The sequence below is a fragment of the Cercospora beticola genome, chromosome 9, assembly GCF_033473495.1.
Source record: "Cercospora beticola chromosome 9, complete sequence".
Lineage (NCBI taxonomy): Eukaryota > Fungi > Ascomycota > Dothideomycetes > Mycosphaerellales > Mycosphaerellaceae > Cercospora > Cercospora beticola.
The window spans coordinates 1,276,485-1,295,087 of record NC_088943.1 but is presented as its reverse complement, the minus strand read 5'-3'; the positions used below and the strand labels follow the sequence as shown (position 1 = coordinate 1,295,087).

The 18,603-nt window shown below is 54.6% G+C and overlaps 7 protein-coding genes across 7 annotated transcripts; 5 read left to right on the top strand and 2 right to left on the bottom strand.

Annotated features, from left to right (window-relative positions):
* Positions 1-667: 667 nt before the first annotated feature.
* RHO25_012742 (uncharacterized protein) lies at positions 668-3,055 on the bottom strand (the record flags this gene model as incomplete). Its single annotated transcript, XM_023604041.2, has 3 exons — positions 668-1,727; positions 1,778-2,405; positions 2,611-3,055. 3 exons carry the CDS (start codon positions 3,053-3,055, stop codon positions 668-670), a joined length of 2,133 nt encoding a protein of 710 aa, XP_023450340.2.
* Positions 3,056-4,391: 1,336 nt separating this feature from the next.
* RHO25_012741 (uncharacterized protein) lies at positions 4,392-5,577 on the top strand (the record flags this gene model as incomplete). The annotated part of the gene is made up of 3 exons (XM_023604040.2): positions 4,392-4,505; positions 4,561-5,456; positions 5,529-5,577. 3 exons carry the CDS (start codon positions 4,392-4,394, stop codon positions 5,575-5,577), a joined length of 1,059 nt encoding a protein of 352 aa, XP_023450337.1.
* A 1,071-nt stretch (positions 5,578-6,648) lies between these two features.
* RHO25_012740 (uncharacterized protein) lies at positions 6,649-8,760 on the top strand (the record flags this gene model as incomplete). Its single annotated transcript, XM_065603583.1, has 4 exons — positions 6,649-6,946; positions 6,994-8,337; positions 8,405-8,488; positions 8,654-8,760. The coding sequence occupies 4 exons, from the start codon at positions 6,649-6,651 to the stop codon at positions 8,758-8,760; spliced, it is 1,833 nt and encodes a 610-aa protein (XP_065459655.1).
* Positions 8,761-9,566: 806 nt separating this feature from the next.
* Positions 9,567-11,303, top strand: RHO25_012739 (uncharacterized protein; the record flags this gene model as incomplete). Its single annotated transcript, XM_023604038.2, has 1 exon — positions 9,567-11,303. The coding sequence occupies one exon, from the start codon at positions 9,567-9,569 to the stop codon at positions 11,301-11,303; it is 1,737 nt and encodes a 578-aa protein (XP_023450343.1).
* A 572-nt stretch (positions 11,304-11,875) lies between these two features.
* On the top strand, positions 11,876-13,479 carry GCD11 (eukaryotic translation initiation factor 2 subunit gamma; the record flags this gene model as incomplete). The annotated part of the gene is made up of 2 exons (XM_023604037.2): positions 11,876-12,414; positions 12,462-13,479. The coding sequence occupies 2 exons, from the start codon at positions 11,876-11,878 to the stop codon at positions 13,477-13,479; spliced, it is 1,557 nt and encodes a 518-aa protein (XP_023450344.1).
* Positions 13,480-14,174: 695 nt separating this feature from the next.
* On the top strand, positions 14,175-15,155 carry PMM1 (Phosphomannomutase 1; the record flags this gene model as incomplete). Its single annotated transcript, XM_023604036.2, has 3 exons — positions 14,175-14,279; positions 14,390-14,844; positions 14,903-15,155. The coding sequence occupies 3 exons, from the start codon at positions 14,175-14,177 to the stop codon at positions 15,153-15,155; spliced, it is 813 nt and encodes a 270-aa protein (XP_023450341.1).
* A 444-nt stretch (positions 15,156-15,599) lies between these two features.
* RHO25_012736 (uncharacterized protein) lies at positions 15,600-18,276 on the bottom strand (the record flags this gene model as incomplete). Its single annotated transcript, XM_023604035.2, has 3 exons — positions 15,600-16,864; positions 16,917-17,603; positions 17,655-18,276. 3 exons carry the CDS (start codon positions 18,274-18,276, stop codon positions 15,600-15,602), a joined length of 2,574 nt encoding a protein of 857 aa, XP_023450342.1.
* Between the last annotated feature and the right edge of the window lie 327 nt (positions 18,277-18,603).

The following is an 18,603-nucleotide window of genomic DNA, read 5'->3' as shown; positions in this document are numbered from 1 at the left end:
TCAAACGAGTGAATGTGGCGCATGTGCTCTCGTACTGACCAGGTCTGGCAGTGGCAGGATCCTGTGAGAATCGGTAGTTGCTTTCAGCTCGTTTCGAACAGATTATGACGAATCGGTAGAGAAAGGAATGCTCGGAGAGGAGCTGCGCATCACAACATTTCATAGCGTCTCGCTAGCTAGCTATAATCGTACACTGGCCTCATTGCCCCACGTCCCGTAGTTAAAACATGCAAGCAGCAGGCTCCGCCTCGAAAAATCGGGACTTTTCAAGCGAAGAGACCTTTGGAGTAAGAAGCTTTTGAGCCTGGACTCACAGCTCGCTCAGAAGACTAATCAAGATCGGTCATGTAGCCATTAATCGCGCCCAGCGCCTATGCTCCAGTATGGTATCGAAAAGAGACAGCTTGCTGACGCAAGTTGTCCGAGTGAGATAATGTGAACTCCGTCGCTCCTTCGCGGCAAAGCGCAACAAGTGGGGTATCCGTAAACAGCTGATGGGACGGAGGAGTGGGTTCGTAGTTCGCAGATGTCAGAACGCGTCGTGGCATAGCAGTAGCACATTCCGAAGCGACGATGGTGGGAGCAACCCGAGCTAGTGTTTGCTGAATCGGTGTCCTTTCGCTGACCTCGTGTCAAGCCAATCTTGTCTGGCCAAGGGCTAAGTCATTCATCCTCGACGCATGGATGATCTTGAAGGCGGTCGTGATGATGAGCGAACTGGGAAACCGTAATCAGCGTTCGTCTTTACCGGCGTTGCAGGAGGCAGGTCGCTACGGCTCCGCTGATGGCCCACACGGGGTGTAGAGCTGTTGGACCTGGTCTTCTGATGTTGTTGGGGCTGCTGCTGCATGCCGGTCGTGTTCATTGGAGGTGGCCCTCCTTGAGCTGTGGAGGGTCGTTGGATCTCCTGCTCAATGCCCAAGCCATGGTTGCCTCCATAGGCATTGGCTCCCGCGGGTACATAGGTCATTGGATTTGCATTATTGTTCCCACGATTGTGCAGGTCCACGTGCGAGCCTCGGCGGTCGTAGTTGCTGCCTTGTTGGTTGCTGCTGCCACTGCTAATAGCGCGGTCATCGGTAGACATGTTTTCCGATGGCGCGTCGTCGCCAATCGTCGACGCCCATAAGCTGTTGGACAGCGAATGCTCGTCACCCATAGGCTTCTTCTTGAAAGTAATCTTATCTGGATCGTGGCCGTCTTCGACGAGTCGCTCGATGTTGAGATACTCTTTCTCGGTGAAGCAACCTTGCCAGCAATGCCGCCAATCACCGACCAAATAGTTGAAGAGCCATCGCTCCAGGTTCAAGCACGGCCCGACGCAGACCGCCAAGTTGTTGAGATCCATCTTGTTGCGGTCCTTGTTGGTAAGCAGCAAAGACAGGTGGCAGGTTATGGCGAACAAGAGATAATAGTTGAATGGTGGGAGCTCCGAGAGGGCATCGCGTAGCAGTTGGGGTGCCTCTTGGCCTTGGTTCCTGTAGTTTGGATTCTGTTTCTCCAGTTCCGCACCCAAGGACTTTTGCAGCGAGGCTGGCATGACTTCAGTAGGCAGCTCGCGGAACCAGGCCTTGAGCATGCTCGCAATCTCGTTCGTGTCTTTGATATCTGCGTCGAGCAGGTCGATATCCAGTTCCTGATCGAATCGTCGTTGCCAGTGCTTGACCTGCGGTCCACTGCCAGGGACACGATACAGACCCTCGTTCTCGCAATTCGTGTTGAGGTAGCTGTACATGTTAGCAATAATGACAGATAGCTCGGCAGACCCATTACTCACTCAATGCACCTCCAAGGCAACGCCGGCATCCAATACTCCGTCTTGTCGCGACAGGAAGCCAGATCTTTGCTAATGCGAGTGGCCCGTGTCTGTTCGATAAGTGGAAGGTTGATCACCTTGATGACATATTCACTGTCGGGTATGTGGGACTTAAAGTCGCTCTTGGTGCGGCCCAGAAAGCCTCCTGTCGCTTTCTTGAGCCCGCTCATGAAACCGCCACCCTCCTTCTTGTCTTTCGCCTTTGGAAACGAGGACGAGAGATTCTCCTGACTAGCGATCGCCATTGAGCGCTCTTCGGATTTTCCTCGTTTGTCCTCCTTGTGTTTGCCCTTCAGTCTCGCGTCCGATCCTGGCCAGTCGTTGTCTGAAGGAGCCATGTGTTGTGACTGATGATCGAACGAATCTTTATCATGCTTGTTCCCGTCTCCGGACTGGTTCCCGTCGCCGTTCAATGTCGCAGGTCTCGATCCTGTCGCGTTAGAACCCCTTCGAACCGATGCTCTTCTGCCCATGCGTCCAAGAAGGCCTTTGTTCTCTTTCTTACTCTCCGACCTCTGTCGCGAAGCGGTGCTATCCTGGCTATGCTTTGGCGTAGGTTGCGGTCTGGCCGGTAGGGCTGGCTTTTCACCTGTCACTTCTGTGGTCAGCGCGTGTTCCTCTTTTCAGTATTGCGCATTCAATCTGGCATTGATTGTTCCATTCATATGCAATTCACATGGCTCGTGGCATTCAGATGCCATTGAGCCACCAGTGTCGGCTAGGCATCAGCGAATCGTGACTCGCACGAGCTCACAATGACTTCACTTGCACGTGCGCAAAGGGCGAGAACTCACTTTCCGATGATTGCTTTGAGATTGCCTCCTGACTTCCTACCAGACTCAATTCCGGTGTGCTCCCTGGGTTGTTCCTCAAATGGTATATCTTGGAGACTGAACTCGTTCCTGGTCGGTACTCCTCTTTCTCGTTTCTTCCCTGCCGCGAGTTCTTTCTCTCCTCCTGTTCGTTGGACAGCTTGTTCCGGAAGCTGCTCAAGAGATTCTTTGACGAATCCCTGTTGTGCGCCCGTGGAGATCCTGGCGGCGATTGTGGATATTTGCCCTGTTCCTTGGGTAGAGGTGTCAGTCCTGCGGCTACGTCGTGCTCGAAACCGCCTCCAAAGGAACCCAAATCCACGCCCTGAAGGTTCATAGGACTGCTGTTCGGCCCAGGCTGCACACCGTTCTCTCGTACTCCTTTCTCGCTGAGCTTGAGCTCTTGTGGCTTGGGGTGCCGCGGCATGTCTATCATTTATTCGCGTCTCAGCCTGGCTTGCTTGCCGATGACGGCAATAGGCTGCGGGCCCGGACGGGCAGGTGTGCAGAAACGGCTGTACCAGAGGTGCAGGAGATGAAGCAGGCTACATGCGGTGGCACTTCCGCCGTTGCTATTGCGAGACCACAAAAAGCCCCAATAGGCGGGAGATTGCAGCTACGCGCGAGACAATGACTGACGGCTGTCGCAGAACAAAGGCCGCTGTCCTGCGGGTATGCGCCGCGTCGCAGTGCTGGTGCTGGGCCGGAGCTGTCGTGCGAGGGATGTGGTGCAACACGGCGTGCGCGCAGACGGTGAACAAGAGCTCGCGGTGTCGCCGGCAGCGTCGTGTCGAATGGGAGCGCCGTCGGTGGTCGCAACGGGGCACAGCCAATGCTATCTCGTGGAGGGCGGGGACAGGAAACGGGGCGCCGTTGTGCAGACAACCGCGCACGGCACAGCGCTGGCGTCGGGCCCGGACGAGTGACGTGGGCTCAGCGGCGGCGGCGGCGTCTCGCGAGCGGACGGGCGGGCGTGCGCAGAGCAGCAGAGGGGGACGGTGACGGGGTGGTGCGGTCTGGGTCGTTGGGGGGAGACGTCGTGATGTCGGTAGCGTCGTTCTGAGTCGAGTAGCGCTCGCGCTTGCACGCTCACGCTCAGGCAGCGGGCAGAAGCACAGCACAGCGACTGCTCGGACGGGTCCGCTGGGTGGTGGTGCGGAGCGGCGCTGCTGTTGCTGCCCACAGACTCGCTCTCGCTGGCAGGGCAGAGCAGAGCAGAGCACGGCGTTGGTGCTGCGCTGCTCGCAGATTGGCTTCGCGGCGGGACGAGGGAGCGTGTGCGTACGCCACCCCTGTCTGCCAGCCGGCCTGCATCTCCACTTCACACGCACTGTGCCTGACGGCGCCTAGCACTGACATTACCGAGAAAAGCTTGGGCGCCCATAAATAATACCGCAATGAACGACACCCCCCTCCTGCTGCTGCTCGTGCTGACCGCACGTTGCGCACGCAGCGTCGTCCGCTGGCCTAGTGGCGCTCACGCGCGAGACACGCTCGAGCAACCAGCGCGCGCGCGAACGGCGTTCCGAGTGTGTGGTCGTCCTCCGCGACAAGCTGCTGGGGTGACGACCAACTAACCCGTGGGACGAGGTGCTCTCCACGCTTAACTTGGTTGTAGTCTCGGGTGCCTGTTCTTCCGCTCGTGATGATGCTATGTTCGGCGCTCGTCTGATGAGGGACGGACCCGCTTAATTTCATCTCACCACGCGTGCTCTCTTCTCTCTGCTCTTTCGACACCTCTGATTTACGGCTCCCCGGCACATATGTCGCTCGCAGCGGGACCAGGTCGAGGCGGCGGCGTCGGAGCAGCGCAGCTGCCTGGCGAGCTCCAGCTCGTCGTCGACAAGCATGTAGCATATGTGCAGAGCCTGGATACGGTAGGCTCTGCCCGAGATGCTTGTCTTGCGCCGGCTGACACTGACGAAACAGTAGCGCAGAGACGAGCTCGAATACCACCTCACCGAACATTTGCGCATCAGCGGCATCTACTGGGGCCTTGTGTCACTTCATCTGCTTGGACACCCGGACGCTCTGCCTCGAGACGGCTTGTTGGCGTACCTATTCAGCTGCTTGCACGAAAATGGAGGGTTCGGCGCAGCACCAGGACACGACCCGCACATGCTCTATACGGTGTCTGCTGTGCAAATACTCGCCATGATCGATGGCTTTGACGAGCTGGAGCAGCGGGTGCCCAACGGCAAGATGAAGGTCGCACAGTACATGGCAGGACTGCAACAGCCGAATGGTACATTCGCTGGAGACAAATGGGGTGAGACTGACTCTCGGTTCCTGTATGCGGCGCTCAACGCACTTTCGTTGCTCCAAATGCTGCCTCATCAGCGACCTGAAGAGCCACCTCTGATCAACCTTGAGGCCGCCATACAATATGTCAAAGCATGCCAAAACTTTGATGGTGGCTTTGGCGTTGCTCCTGGCGCAGAATCACATTCCGGGCAGGTTTTCACGTGCATAGGCGCTCTCAAGATTGCCGGCGAGGTCGATTCTTACCTTGGCGAAGAAGGTAAAGATCGCCTAGGCGCATGGCTTTCAGAACGCCAACTGCCCAGCGGCGGCCTCAACGGTAGGCCAGAGAAACTCGTAGACGTCTGCTACAGTTGGTGGGTGCTCACGAGTCTGGCCATGATCGACCGTCTGCACTGGATCGATAAATCCAAGCTTACACACTTCATTTTGCAATGCCAGGACCCAGATCAGGGTGGTTTTGCAGACAGACCTGGCGACATGGTCGACGTATTTCACACCTGTTTTGGCACGGCCGGTCTCAGTCTGCTCGGGCATCCTGGGCTGTTGGAGGTGGACCCGGCGTAGTAAGTTTAAGGCTGTCGCTATTCTCGTCCCCCTTTGTCTCAGGAACATCCTTGACTGACTCCTTGTCTCAGCTGCATGCCAAAGCACATTACTGATAGACTTCTCGGGAGAACGCCATGAAGCTTATATCGACCTCATCCTATCGAAAGTAGGACTGTACCTGCTTTGCGTACTCACGAAGACACGAAGACACGAACGATGTTTTTGGTGAACGCCTATTGCCCAGCTGAAGACCTGTTTTGTCCGCAAGCTCGAATAGGTCGCGGGTTAACAAGTTTCTTGTTCCCTGGCAACGTGTGTGGCACATCACGGTAGGTAGTCACATGCAAGATGCATGCGCGTGCTTCGCGCCACTGGTCCCTCTCGCAATCTAATAACCCGTGTTGAGCTCGTCAATGAGGCCGGGCTACAATGGGAGAGGAGAAGAAATTTGAGCTGCATGACAATTGACCTCGGCGTTACACGAGCAGCGCTGAGGATACTTTTCGCTCATAACATGCATGACTTCAGATAGTCACAAAACGTCTGGCTGAACCCATTACAGCGTCACGAAGAGCAACACGACCGCCGCGATCCACCACGCGCGTTGATAAAGGCCTGATGAGCATTTCACCTCACTTTTGGCCAATTCTCAACGCTCTGTTGTCGTTCCACTCGCGTAGGTTGACGCCAAGCATCGTGAGCAGGTCTGTGCGCCTGCCTGACGGCGTGCATAAAACGCTCTTTCCAGGCCGCAGACGCCGACGACTTCCACCGTCACTTCACCAGACAACTACTCCGGCAAGTACAACGCGTATCGACGCAGCAGCAAGCACCCAGCACGAGGTAACCTGCCCGACACCAGCTCCAGAGCAATCGCTCGGGCGTTCTGCCTGGCTGTCTTCCTCTCCTCCCACTCTCCTTCATCAACCGTCCAACTTCACCACCAACGCCTTCTTCTTGGTGTCTGCTCGTTCGTCCTTCCTTTTGGATTGTCTCTCCTTTTGAGCGCACCGAGCATCCTCAATAGCTGCTTCCAGCACCCACTCACTGACCACGGCACTTCACCGGCGTCACTCCCTCGCAACCGGCGGCAGCAGTAACAGCTGCACCGCATCTCGCGTGAAAAAAACGCTGCAGCACGCCTGCATAACGCCACATTCACTCGCAAACGGCGGAGCTGTCGATCACGAACGTTGACCGTTGCCTCGCATGAACTTGCTACAAGGAGATGTAACGAGCAACATCCCACTCAGCTGCAATGTCTGTCCACGGCGGCCCGATTTTTCGGACGTGAGCCATCTTCTCACCCACATCCAGAGCAAGGGCCATCTTTCCGCCTATTACAAGCTCAAAGTCAAGGGCACCTCCGACCCTGCAGCTCAGCGCACCATTGACGACTTCGACGAGTGGTACGCTGACTACGGACTGGAGGAGCTGATGCGTGAGCGCATGAGCCAGAAAGACAAGAAGAAAGCCGGCAGTGGTTCCGCCTCGCGTAGATCTACCAGTACGTGCGTCTTCACTACATACATGTTCTTTGCTCACAGATCGCAGCGGCCACAAACTCCGCACGCAGCACCCCCGCTCCATCAGCTGCTCGTCGCGCAACGCGAAGCCTCCGTGAGCAGACTCTGCTCGACCCGCAGCTCAACCGTAGAGGTGCGTCGACATCATCACGTTCGGCAACACCACTCTCGCTGTTCGACCCGGTCAACTTCCATCGCTCGTTCGGCGCCATGCAGCCCGCTTGGGGTCAAGCCTCCTACCTGAGCAATTCCCCTAGTACCATCAAGCAAGAGAGCGTCAGCAGTTTCGATGACGAGGAAGACGACGTCTACGAGCCACTGGCAGGACGCAACTCGCGCCGCCGCGCCAACAACAGCATCTCCGTCTTCTCTCAGATGGACGAGATATCTGACTTCGGTGAGGACATCGTCAACGACAACACCAAGCTCAAGGGCGTCATCTGGCCAGGCATGTCCATCTTCGATTCCGCCACGCCTGACATGAAGCGTCGACGCAATCAGAAGAAGGATGCTCGTGTTCTCAGAGCACTGCAAGCCACGAGCGAGATTGTTGAACCCACCGAGTGCGTGTACGACACCGCTGGAGAGCTCCGCCGTGAGCGCGATATCACCGGCCTGCCCCCTTCCGAAGATGACCTGATTGAGGGCGAGTCCGAGCCGGAACCAGAAGAGCAAGAGAAGAAGCGTCCCCGCCGCAACGGACGCCAGGCTTTGGTAAAGAAGGAACCCAACACGGGTCGAGTCACTCGGGGACGCAAGCAAGCCGCTCCGCTGTTCACTCGCACCACCAAAGCGACATACTTCGACGGCCTGGACAAGGACGATGAGCTGACCTACAGAGCCCGTCCAAAGCAGCGCACCGGTCTGAGCATTCATCGCGACAATACCGGCCCAGAGATCACTTTCAACCAGCCAAATTCGCTGAACTACCTCACCGCTGGCTACGCTCCGCTCCACGGCAGTGCTTCCACTGGTCTGTTCCAGCGTTCTCATGCGCTTGAAAACCCTCTGATGCCACGGTCCCACAACCGCGAATTTTCGTGGGGTCAATCTCACGTCCCATTTCGTCCATCCTCGAATGGACTCACTAATCCTCACCAACAGGCATACTCCACCTTCGGCGGAATGTTCAGCCAGCCACCAGTTGCCTCCAGCGCCAACGCCAACGTCAGTGCCATTGCCTCTGCCTCTGCCGCCAGTGGCCACTCCTCCGGCGCCTTCGCCCACAACTTTGGAGCTGGACCAACCATGCCCAACAATACTAATACACTCTTCCAGACTTCTACTGGTGATTTGTGGGACATCTTCAATAGCGTTACGGATCCAGTCGATAGTATTGTGGGTGACGCCGATCTCGGTTTTGGTGTTGGCGGTAAGCTGGTCAGCCTTGCCTCACATCCACTCGGACAAACACTAATCATGTCGTGCTCGCCGAACAGGAGAAGCCCTTCCAAACAATGCACTCTTTCTGTCAGACGTCAAGCCGGCAGTCGAGGACGAAGAGGGCACCCTCTCCGCAGCGAGTGAGCACTGAGACATGATTGCCCTCCTCATCACGACTCGAACCTCAAGACACACGACTCGGCTCCTTCACCAATGGTCTTGCCGTGGAGTCTCCAAAAAGATCCTGTGAGTTGAGGCTGCATTTGCAGGAGCTGGGGAAAAGCAGAGCTGACAGTGTATCACAGAACTTTCACGACATCCTCTTGCTCTCAGCACTTCACGGCGCCTCCACGGCAATCACTCACAAAGTTTGGGGCGAGGTGCTGCCATTGGTCTCACGGAAAAGGGGTGACATTCACAGAAAAATGGCTGCATAATGGGGAAGGCGGCACATGCGTTCAGTGTGGTGGAGGATTCGGACATGACCTTTGGATGCAGTTTCGGCAAGATGCAGCATTGCTAAGGGAACCCATGTACCGATGGTAATGTGTGATGCTTAACGACAGAAATGGGACAGAACGGGACGGCTTGCTATTGGCATACAGCCTCGACACTCGTTCATATGCCGAAGTTCTGTGCACCTCCAGGCGAGGTAGCAGACGACGGCTAATATGCGGTCAATCAGAGAGAGGCAGCCATTACTGTTGACAATTGATTGCAACATGCTCTCTACTCTCTCTCTTTCCTGTCATCCAGTTGTGATCTGCTCCTGGCTTGGCACTTGCCGAGGCGTTTGGTCTACTTCCCGAACCGGCCACACTATAGTCTTGCGATTTACATCTCCAGGACCAAATGATCACACGGACATTGTGGCGCGCTTCTCAGCCTCAATTGAAGATGTCAAGAAAAGTATCTCAAGGTCGCCCATACTGAAATCGTCAACGCTGTTGCTCGGTGCTGGGCGACGCGGTGTGCGTCATCAAAGAATCCTTCCGTTGATGGCTCCTGGCAACTTCATCGCGTGTTTCGCGTATTGCTGCTGTTGTAGGCGCGTCAATCCATGCCACCTTCACATATCCGGCTCGCAAGAAGACCATGCCAGCGAGATCTGTAGGCTGCTATCAGTGCCGCAAACGCAAAATCAGATGTGATCTACGGCGACCCGGTTGCGATCGGTGCAAGACTCATGGCGTTGCCTGCCCTGGATACCGAGAGCCTATGCCTGGCCAGATTACGTTTGCTGATGAGACCGGTGATGTAGTGCGAAGAGCCACGAAGGCGAAGAAAGGCTCTACAAGCTCTACGACATTCGAGATCTCGAGCACGCCCCCATTCAAGTCGGACAATAATAGGCTGGCGGATGACAGCGTTGAGTTATGCCTGAGCAACAAGACTCAACATGAGTTCCTCGTGCAAGCCGTGGATGCCGTCTTATCGCCATACTCTACCACCAAGAGGGGTTGTGTCGAGCTCAATGATCTCGGAAGATCTTCAGGTTTCGGCGTATCGCTCTCTCCCTCCACGATACCGTGCACACCAGAAGCTGATCTTGAATATGGTCTTGTTCGAAAGGAGACGTCACTTGACATCGCCACAGCCATGTCACTCTACGCACTTCCGCAATATATGCCCTCGGCCGCAGCAGAGAAAGCCATGATCTACAGCACTTTTGTCGACACATACATGCCAAAGCACAGACCCGAGCGTGATGCTCACTTCTCTTTCCTCGAACATCTCATCACAAGTCCTGGATTACGGCCCGAGGTCAGCCAGGCACTGGATGCTTTGTGTTTGGTACAAGTAGGCAGTATCTACCACGACCAAACACTGCTGAAGCAGTCGGTACGAATGTACGCCAAAGCACTGGCAGGCCTTGTCCGGACTCTCGGCAACAGTGATACTTCTACGTTCGTGACGGATGACTATGTACTAGCCACAGTGACACTGTTGGCTTCGTGCGAGTTTTTCGACGAGATCTCACAAATGGGCGAAGGATGGACCAAACATCTTCGAGGCGCGCAACAGCTGCTCAAGGCCCGCGGAGCGATGAGTATCAAGACTAAAATGAGTCTGATGCTGTACAGTAACATGCGGCACGGAGGGCTCAGCCATGCATTGATCGCGAGGAAAGGCACGTTCCTAGGCCAACCAGAATGGAGAGCAATTGCCTGGAGAGACGAGATCTGCGACGCAAGTACTCCTTTCTATGAGTATGCACTGCAAGTCCCAGGTCTACTGGAAAGGTGGGACGACTACGCCCAGGTCGCTGAAAAGAGTGTTGAGGCGCTCGATGCGTTCTTGGCTGAGGCCAGTGTGCTGGAACGAGGGCTGCGATTATGGTTCGAAGATTTTCGACTTCAAGCTAAAAGCTCCGGGAGGTCTCTCTATACTCTGACCCATATTGAGGAATTCCAACCTTTCTGCAAGCTTATCAGCGATCGAACTTTGGACAAGGCCTTCTTATTTTCGAGCTTCATGGTCGCGTATCTGGCATCGGTTTACTGGGATGTGATGCACTTCCTGCGTACGACGATCAAGGCAATGCATCATGCTCGATACCAGGCAAAGCCGGACTGGTTCCCTTCAGCAGAGGAAGCAGTCACACAAGATGAATTGATGGAATACGTGATGAATATGATGCGATGTTTCCCCTTCTTTTGCGAGCCAACGAGTTCTTCGACTGGACAAATTGGGATCTTCTTGCCTTTGCGTACAGCGGCTTTCTACTGCTTGGAGCATGGGCACTGGAATTTGCTAAAATGGCTCGGTGCCGTGCGAGATGGCATCTTTACGAAAGGTATGAGACCACCGAGTGTTCGCGAGAGTCGACCAGCGAACACGACGAACATCGCTATCAGTATAAGGCCTGGTGCTCCGGCGATCAAGGATGGTGTTGCGTACAATGTTGCTTCGAGGGGGACGGAGGTCAATTATGGAAACATGATGCAGAAATGAGTATCTACGAAACTTAGTGAGCACACGTGGCTGGGTTGCAGAATGTTATGAGCATTGGAGAGAGATTCTGAATATGATGGCATTACAGACCAAGAAGCTCCAGCTCGCAGCGATCGCTCGATTCTGTGTCTGATGAACTCCAGATACATGAGATTGGTGATCAACAGCCTGGTGATTTCCTCGCTACTTCAATGATGGTGGCCACTGAAATTCGATGTTTGGAAACACTTGCCAAGCACCGACTTTGAACAACTGCTTATTATTTAACGACCAATCCTCGTGGCATCCAAAGATAAGTCGTGTCATTGTGCAAGTATCCTCACGTCCTTCGTTGTATGTGTCCGATAATTAAGGAGCACACGACACAGTGACAGTGGCATCTGCACTTGCCTGTCGGGGTTAAGTTTTTGCGGTCCGCCGTCCCGGCTACATTTTGCATCACACTCGCCGTCGCTGTGACTCTTTGGCGGCGTCTAAGTTGCTGGTGCACGAACAATACTTCCAGCTCCGCAACGCCATTCTTTCACAAAGAACATCTGCGACTACGCTCATTCGACTCGGGAAACGCGAAAATGGCGACGAACGGCGATTACCCCTCAGACGACGAGTCTCCGCCGCAATCACCCGCACAAAAGCCACAGGACACTGGTGATAATGGCGATGTCGAGGCTGTGAGGCCAAAAGGTCCTGCAGCGGCTCCTAGATCTGCTCTGAAGAAGACAAATCAAGCCGCAGCGGCGGCAGCAGCACGACCACCACTGCCCGAGCAGCCAGATCCGAAAGACCTTGATGTTTCATCACTCACACCTTTGTCGCCAGAGATCATCGCACGACAGGCGACTATCAACATCGGCACAATTGGGCATGTGGCTCACGGAAAGAGTACGGTGGTGAAGGCGATATCTGGTGTGCAGACTGTGCGATTCAAGAATGAGCTGGAGCGAAATATCACAATCAAGTTGGGATACGCAAATGCCAAAATCTACAAGTGCGACAACGAGGAGTGCCCGCGACCCACCTGCTACAGAAGTTACAAGAGCGAGAAGGAGGTTGATCCGCCTTGCGAGAGGTCTGGATGTGATGGCACATACAGATTACTACGACACGTTTCGTAAGTCATACGTTTCGATGAAGGTAGTGGGATACTGACTCTTGCAGATTCGTCGATTGCCCTGGGCACGATATTCTGATGAGCACCATGTTGTCAGGCGCCGCAGTCATGGACGCTGCACTTCTGCTGATTGCAGGAAACGAAACCTGCCCACAGCCCCAAACATCAGAGCATCTTGCTGCGATCGAAATCATGAAATTGCAGCACATCATCATCTTGCAAAACAAGGTCGATTTGATGCGCGAAGAGGCAGCATCCCAGCACTACGAGTCGATCAAGAAGTTCATCCGCGGCACAGTAGCAGATGACTCGCCCATCATCCCGATCTCTGCCCAGCTGAAGTTCAACATCGACGCCATCAACGAGATGCTGGTGTCTCGAATTCCTGTGCCCATCCGAAACTTCCAGGACGACCCTCACCTCATTGTCATTCGATCCTTCGACGTCAACAAGCCCGGTTCGGAAATTGACGAGCTGCAAGGAGGTGTTGCTGGTGGTTCTATCTTGACTGGTATCTTGAAGCTCGGAGACGAGATCGAGATTAGGCCAGGTATCGTGTCGAGGGACGAGGCCGGCAAGATTCAGTGCAAGCCAATCTTCTCTCGCGTCATGGCGCTGCAAGCCGAGCAGAACAGTCTCAAGTTTGCCGTTCCAGGTGGCCTGATTGGTGTTGGAACACGCATCGACCCTACACTCTGCCGTGCCGATCGTCTCGTCGGTTTCGTGCTTGGACTGAAAGGCAAACTCCCAAAGATCTTCACAGAGTTGGAGGTCAACTACTTCTTGCTCCGCCGCCTGCTTGGTGTCAAGACTGCGGACGGAAAGCAAGCCAAGGTGGCCAAGCTCACAAAGAATGAAGTGCTGATGGTGAATGTGGGATCTACCGCTACTGGCGCTAAGGTCGTTGCAGTGAAGAACGATGTAGCCAAGCTACAACTCACATCACCATGCTGCACAGCCATCAACGAGAAGGTGGCGCTGTCGAGACGTATTGAAAAGCATTGGCGGTTGATCGGTTGGGCAACAATCCTGAACGGAGACACGCTGGACCCTCAGAGTGCTTAAGCCTATTCTGACAATGGAGGCGGAGTAATGCCGGGGCATCTTCTGTTGCGATACGACAAGCTGTGCTTTTGGAGCGTTCAATCGGTGTTCAAAATGACTGCATGGGGCAGGGACATGAATTGGGCGTGAGCGCCTGGAGACAGATGATAGAGAATGAACACGAAGTCAAACACAGCTTGTTATCGTTGCTTTACCTGGTTGGAACGGTAGATTCAGGGGAGAGAGAGGGGCGGAGACTGGCCTTGACATGTTCATGAAATTGCACGGCCCTAGCTCGATCATTCTTGAGTGAATGTGTCGCTGTCGTGCTTGCATGTGAAGATGGCGGGGCAAGGCGAGACCGCGGGGTGTTCTTTCCGATGCGAGATTAGCTCCAACCTTAAAGCTAAATAGTTGCGCTACCACACCGACGGTTTTGCATTTCATGACACGAATTGACACCTGCACACCAGTTGACAAGTCTGCGAACCATTGCCTAGTATTGGCCGATTTATTCGAGAAGATTGTGCCCTGAAAAGACCACTTCGAACCCACATCCGAGCCCGCGAGTCACAGTTCGCGATCGGGACACGAATACCACTTCGGACACGAATTCTTTAAGCCGAGGGGCAGCGTAGAAAAGAGCCATTGAAGGCCGCAAAGAGACTTGAAGGAGTTCAGACAGGCAGAGCGAGTCAAGACACACAGAAGACATCATGGCAGCAGCAGCGGCATCAGTTGTGCCAGCATTGGACCAGAGGCCCATCAAGAACACCATTTGTTTGTTCGATGTCGATGGCACCCTCACTCCAGCCCGTCGCGTACGTGAACGTGAACATCTCTTCTCATAACTACTGCGAGAATGGACAAGTCAAGCGCACAGCTTGTACTCAGCGACGCCAGATACACAAGCTAATTTTCTGCTAAACAGACCGTCTCCCCAGAGATGCTCCAGCTCCTCTCCGCACTCCGTCACAAAGTAGCAATTGGCTTCGTCGGAGGCTCCGATCTCGCCAAACAGCAAGAGCAGCTCGGCACAGCGTCGATCCCCGTCACCTCACTGTTCGACTTTTGCTTCGCTGAGAACGGCTTGACTGCCTACCGCATGGGCCAGCCCCTCGCCTCGCACAGCTTCATCAAGTGGATTGGAGAGGAACAGTACAAGAAGCTCGTCAGATACATTCTGCACTACATCGCAGACTTGGACATTCCAGTCAAGAGAGGTACTTTCATCGAGTTCCGTAATGGCATGATCAACGTCAGCCCAGTGGGCAGAAACGCGAGCGTGCAAGAGCGAAATGATTATGAGAAGTTTGATTTGGAGCATGGAATCAGAAAGACATTTGTCGAGAGTCTCAAGAAGGAATTCCCAGATCTTGGATTGACGTGAGTTCACCTACAATCCCTCTCAGCGTGAGCTTCACACAACTGACACGAATTCCAGCTACTCCATCGGCGGCCAAATCTCTTTCGATGTCTTCCCCAAGGGCTGGGACAAGACCTACTGTCTGCAGCACGTCGAGAATGAGAAGAACTTGCCCGGTGGTGTTGAGTACTCCACCATCCACTTCTTCGGCGACAAGACGTACCAGGGCGGCAACGACTACGAAATTTACGAGGATCCAAGAACTGTGGGACACAGCGTCAAGAACCCCGATGAGACCGCTGCTGAGCTCAAGAAGCTTTTCGACTTGTAGATCACATACTCATCGAACTGGTCACATGTTTCCTGCTGGACTGAAAGCGTGTTGATTGCGTTTGGGCAGTGTGGTAGATACAACATAGACTCGCGCAAAAAGTTTTACGATTTTCATGCCCTGATTTGCGAACACTGTTTCCAATCTCGTCGGACTCTCATTGCTGATGCCTTCTTGGGATAATTCTTGGGCAACGAAAACATAGAAGTGCAACAGATATCTTTTCTATCACGGAACAAGAAAAAGGGTAACGTATCCCTCTTGATCCAAACTACCTCCGGCAAGCTCCGCGCAAACTGTCGCTGGCGAAGCCCGCTCTGTGAAAGAAGCTCTCTATACTTTTATGCCGCATCCATCGAAGATACCCTGCAGCATATGGTGAAGGAACTGAACTCTCAAAAGCAAAAGCAGACAAGAAAACCAGCGAGGCAGGATCAATCAACTTCAATCCTCCATCTCCTCGTCCTCATCCTCGCTCCCATCTTCATCAGCATCAACTTCGGCCAAGAGGTCCCTCTCCTCTTCATCGAGCTCCGCTCCGCCATCTTCATCATCAGGCTCAGGATCGATGTCCATTTTCTGACCATGCGTGCTACCATCTCTCCTCACACCAGCAGATCTCCTCCTCCCGGTCTCAGACTTTTCTCGTTTGATCGAAGGTCTTGGCGGTCTTGATCCAGTCTCGTTGGTACGATGCACTCCATTACTGACAGAAGTACTATTCTGCCGACTCGGTGCCGCAGGCCGTCGATACTGCGCTGTCCCATTCTTCTCGCGCTCAAGCCTCTTTGCCATCGAAGCACCCGGAAGAGCTTGCTCCCAGCGATCAAGTCGTCTACTACACTTCCTGAGACTAGAAGCGAGCGACTTGGTCTCCTCTCCAACATCAGCAGGCTCTTGGTGCGGGATCTTGACGAATCCGGCGTATAAGACTCTAGGGCGTCGCCAGGAATCAACGTCGCCGAAGGGATCATCGATTGTCGCCCCACGATGCCAGTCGTCGTTCTTCTCTGCTCGATCTCTGGCCTTGCGGATCTTGATTGCCTCTTCTTCGGAGTCGTAGTCGGGTGGCAAGTATTTTAGGCGTTTCCAAGCACGTATGATTGGACTCTCTGCTTCTCGCTTGTCCCGCGCTCTCTCGTGAGCTTTTCGTATTCGCCGGTCTAGAGTGTAGTCTATCTGCATCTTCCTGTGATTGATGACAGCGGATTGGTGTTGCGTAATACCTCTATGTCGTTTTTGCGCCTGGTATGAAGGTGTTGGAATATGGGTGTTCGGATTGGTAAATGATAGTGTCTGCCCTCCAGGGGACATTCCCGCCTTACTCGAATTCGCGTATGCGAAAGATCCGCCGTGTGCTTGTACGGGACCATTTGGGCCATTGTTGACGAACTGCACTTGGCCTCCTGTGTTTGGCAGTAGTGGCACATGTTGGCCAGAAGCGGCGCCAGCAGCTGTTGCGTTAGCATCTTTGCCAGCTTTATTTCTTCTCCAGTTGCCCCTGCCAGGTCCCTTCTTGACGGGTGCCGCAGCCGGAGGATGGGAAGGCGATGGATCGGGGCCAACATCATCACTATTGAGGAGGTTTCCGATACCCATGCCACTCAACGGTTTGTTGACTGCTTGGAACCCACGAGCAGCCGGCGAAGGAGACCTAGTGTAGTCGCTAGCCGTCTCGTGGTGCAAAGCAGATCGTCCGACTGATGTAGCTATCGACACGTTAGCTCGCCGCATCTAGGTATTGCACAATGGTGGACTCACCTCCTGCCATCCGGTGGAAGCCAGCATCAGATCCCTCGTCATCGCTGGGCGCCGGATTGTGTCCAGTAGTCAAACCCTTCTCCTTGCGAGCACGCTTAAGTGCCGTCATGGCCGGACTAGGCTCGCTGGCCAGTATTGCGATGCGCTCTTTCCGCTTGACCTCACCAAAGTGTTTCTCACTTTCCGTATCGACATTTTCTTGTTCCGCTTGCTCATCTGTCAAGCCGACCAAAGTAGGCACCTTCAGAGGTAAAGCATCTGTTCCTTCCTCGCCCTCGCCGTATGTACCTTGGCCAAATGGGTTGTTGCGGGTAGCCTCAATACTGAAATCGCTCTCGAGGTACCACCAAACCAGCCACAGAAAGGCCTTTGCTCTGCTTTCGCTGCTCAAAGTCGGCCGCATGACGAGGTCGAAGAAATCTCGCGGAGGAGGAAAGTGGACTTCGCTGATCTTGGGGGCGTACTGGCTCATCACGAAGATAAGATTGACGGGATTCGTTCGGGGGATGGACGCGTTCTTGATCTCATCCATTGTGCTCGGTTGTGGCTCGTCCTCTGTAGCGCCTTTAAGGATCGATTTCAGTCGCGGCGCATCTTGGAGCTGCTTGTAGGCATTCGGGTCCTGGTCAGCTTGCAGCGCCGGGATTGAGTGATATGTACGGAGTTGAGCGCGCATTTCTGGGAAGACTGTCACGGGTTAGCTGAAGTATTCCAAGTAATATGCTGGTCCCGGCCTACAATTCAATGTGGTGTTCATGCGTCCCACGTTGACCAACAAACACACCATGGCCATGCTGATCGCGCCTGCTTGATCCTGCAACAGCTTCTCCTTGAGAATCTTGCTGCACTTGCTGCTCTTGGCCATGGCATCGATGTAGATGTCGGCAAAGGTGTGACCTTTCGAGCCATCGCTGTATTTGGTGAAGCATGGCGTCTTGTCGTCGAAGACCAGCTTGAGAAAGTCGTACTGAATGTCCTTCCGCCACAGTGGGATTCCATCTTCCTTCTTCAGGTGGCGTATCTTGTTCCCGCTGTACACAGAACTCGTAGCGCCGCTCTTGTTGTGTCGTACGGACGTGGTAGTCGACGTGTACATGGGCTCGTCCTTATCGTTGTCGCCATGATGGGCGCCGGTGTCTTTGGGCGTTGCGACGGGGTCGTCATCGTCGAGCTGGTCTGCCTTGCGCTTGGCTGGCATGGGCGTTGACGCGGCCGCTGTCTCTGTCGGCGGAGGGAGAGGCAGCGGAGGTTGTATGGGAGGAGCTGTTGTCGCTGCTGTGGGAGCGGAGGGAGCAGTGGCAGCAGCAGGCTTTGGCTCTGGATCAGGCTCCTGCGGCGCCATGATGCTGGACAGATCCATGGCGGGCGGTGGTCGGTGGTTTCAGGTGCTGACACAGGCGCAAAAGGCTGATACGGCAGCTACGGTATCGCATGCGGCCGCACTCGAGTGTGCTGTATCATCGTGCTCGATCAGATGTTGGCGACGGAGTGTTGGTGGAGAGGGTGAGCATGCGCGCGCGAGAATGAATTGGTGATGGGGGCAGGGAGCGAGCGAATTGGGCGATGATCCGTAGCTCGAGCACGCAGCAGCAAGCACAGCGAGCAAGCCTCGTCCGCTGCTACCGAAAGCTGCCCAGCTGTACAAAGTCTATACACTTCCCGTTCCGATGCGACAAACGCCAGCCAA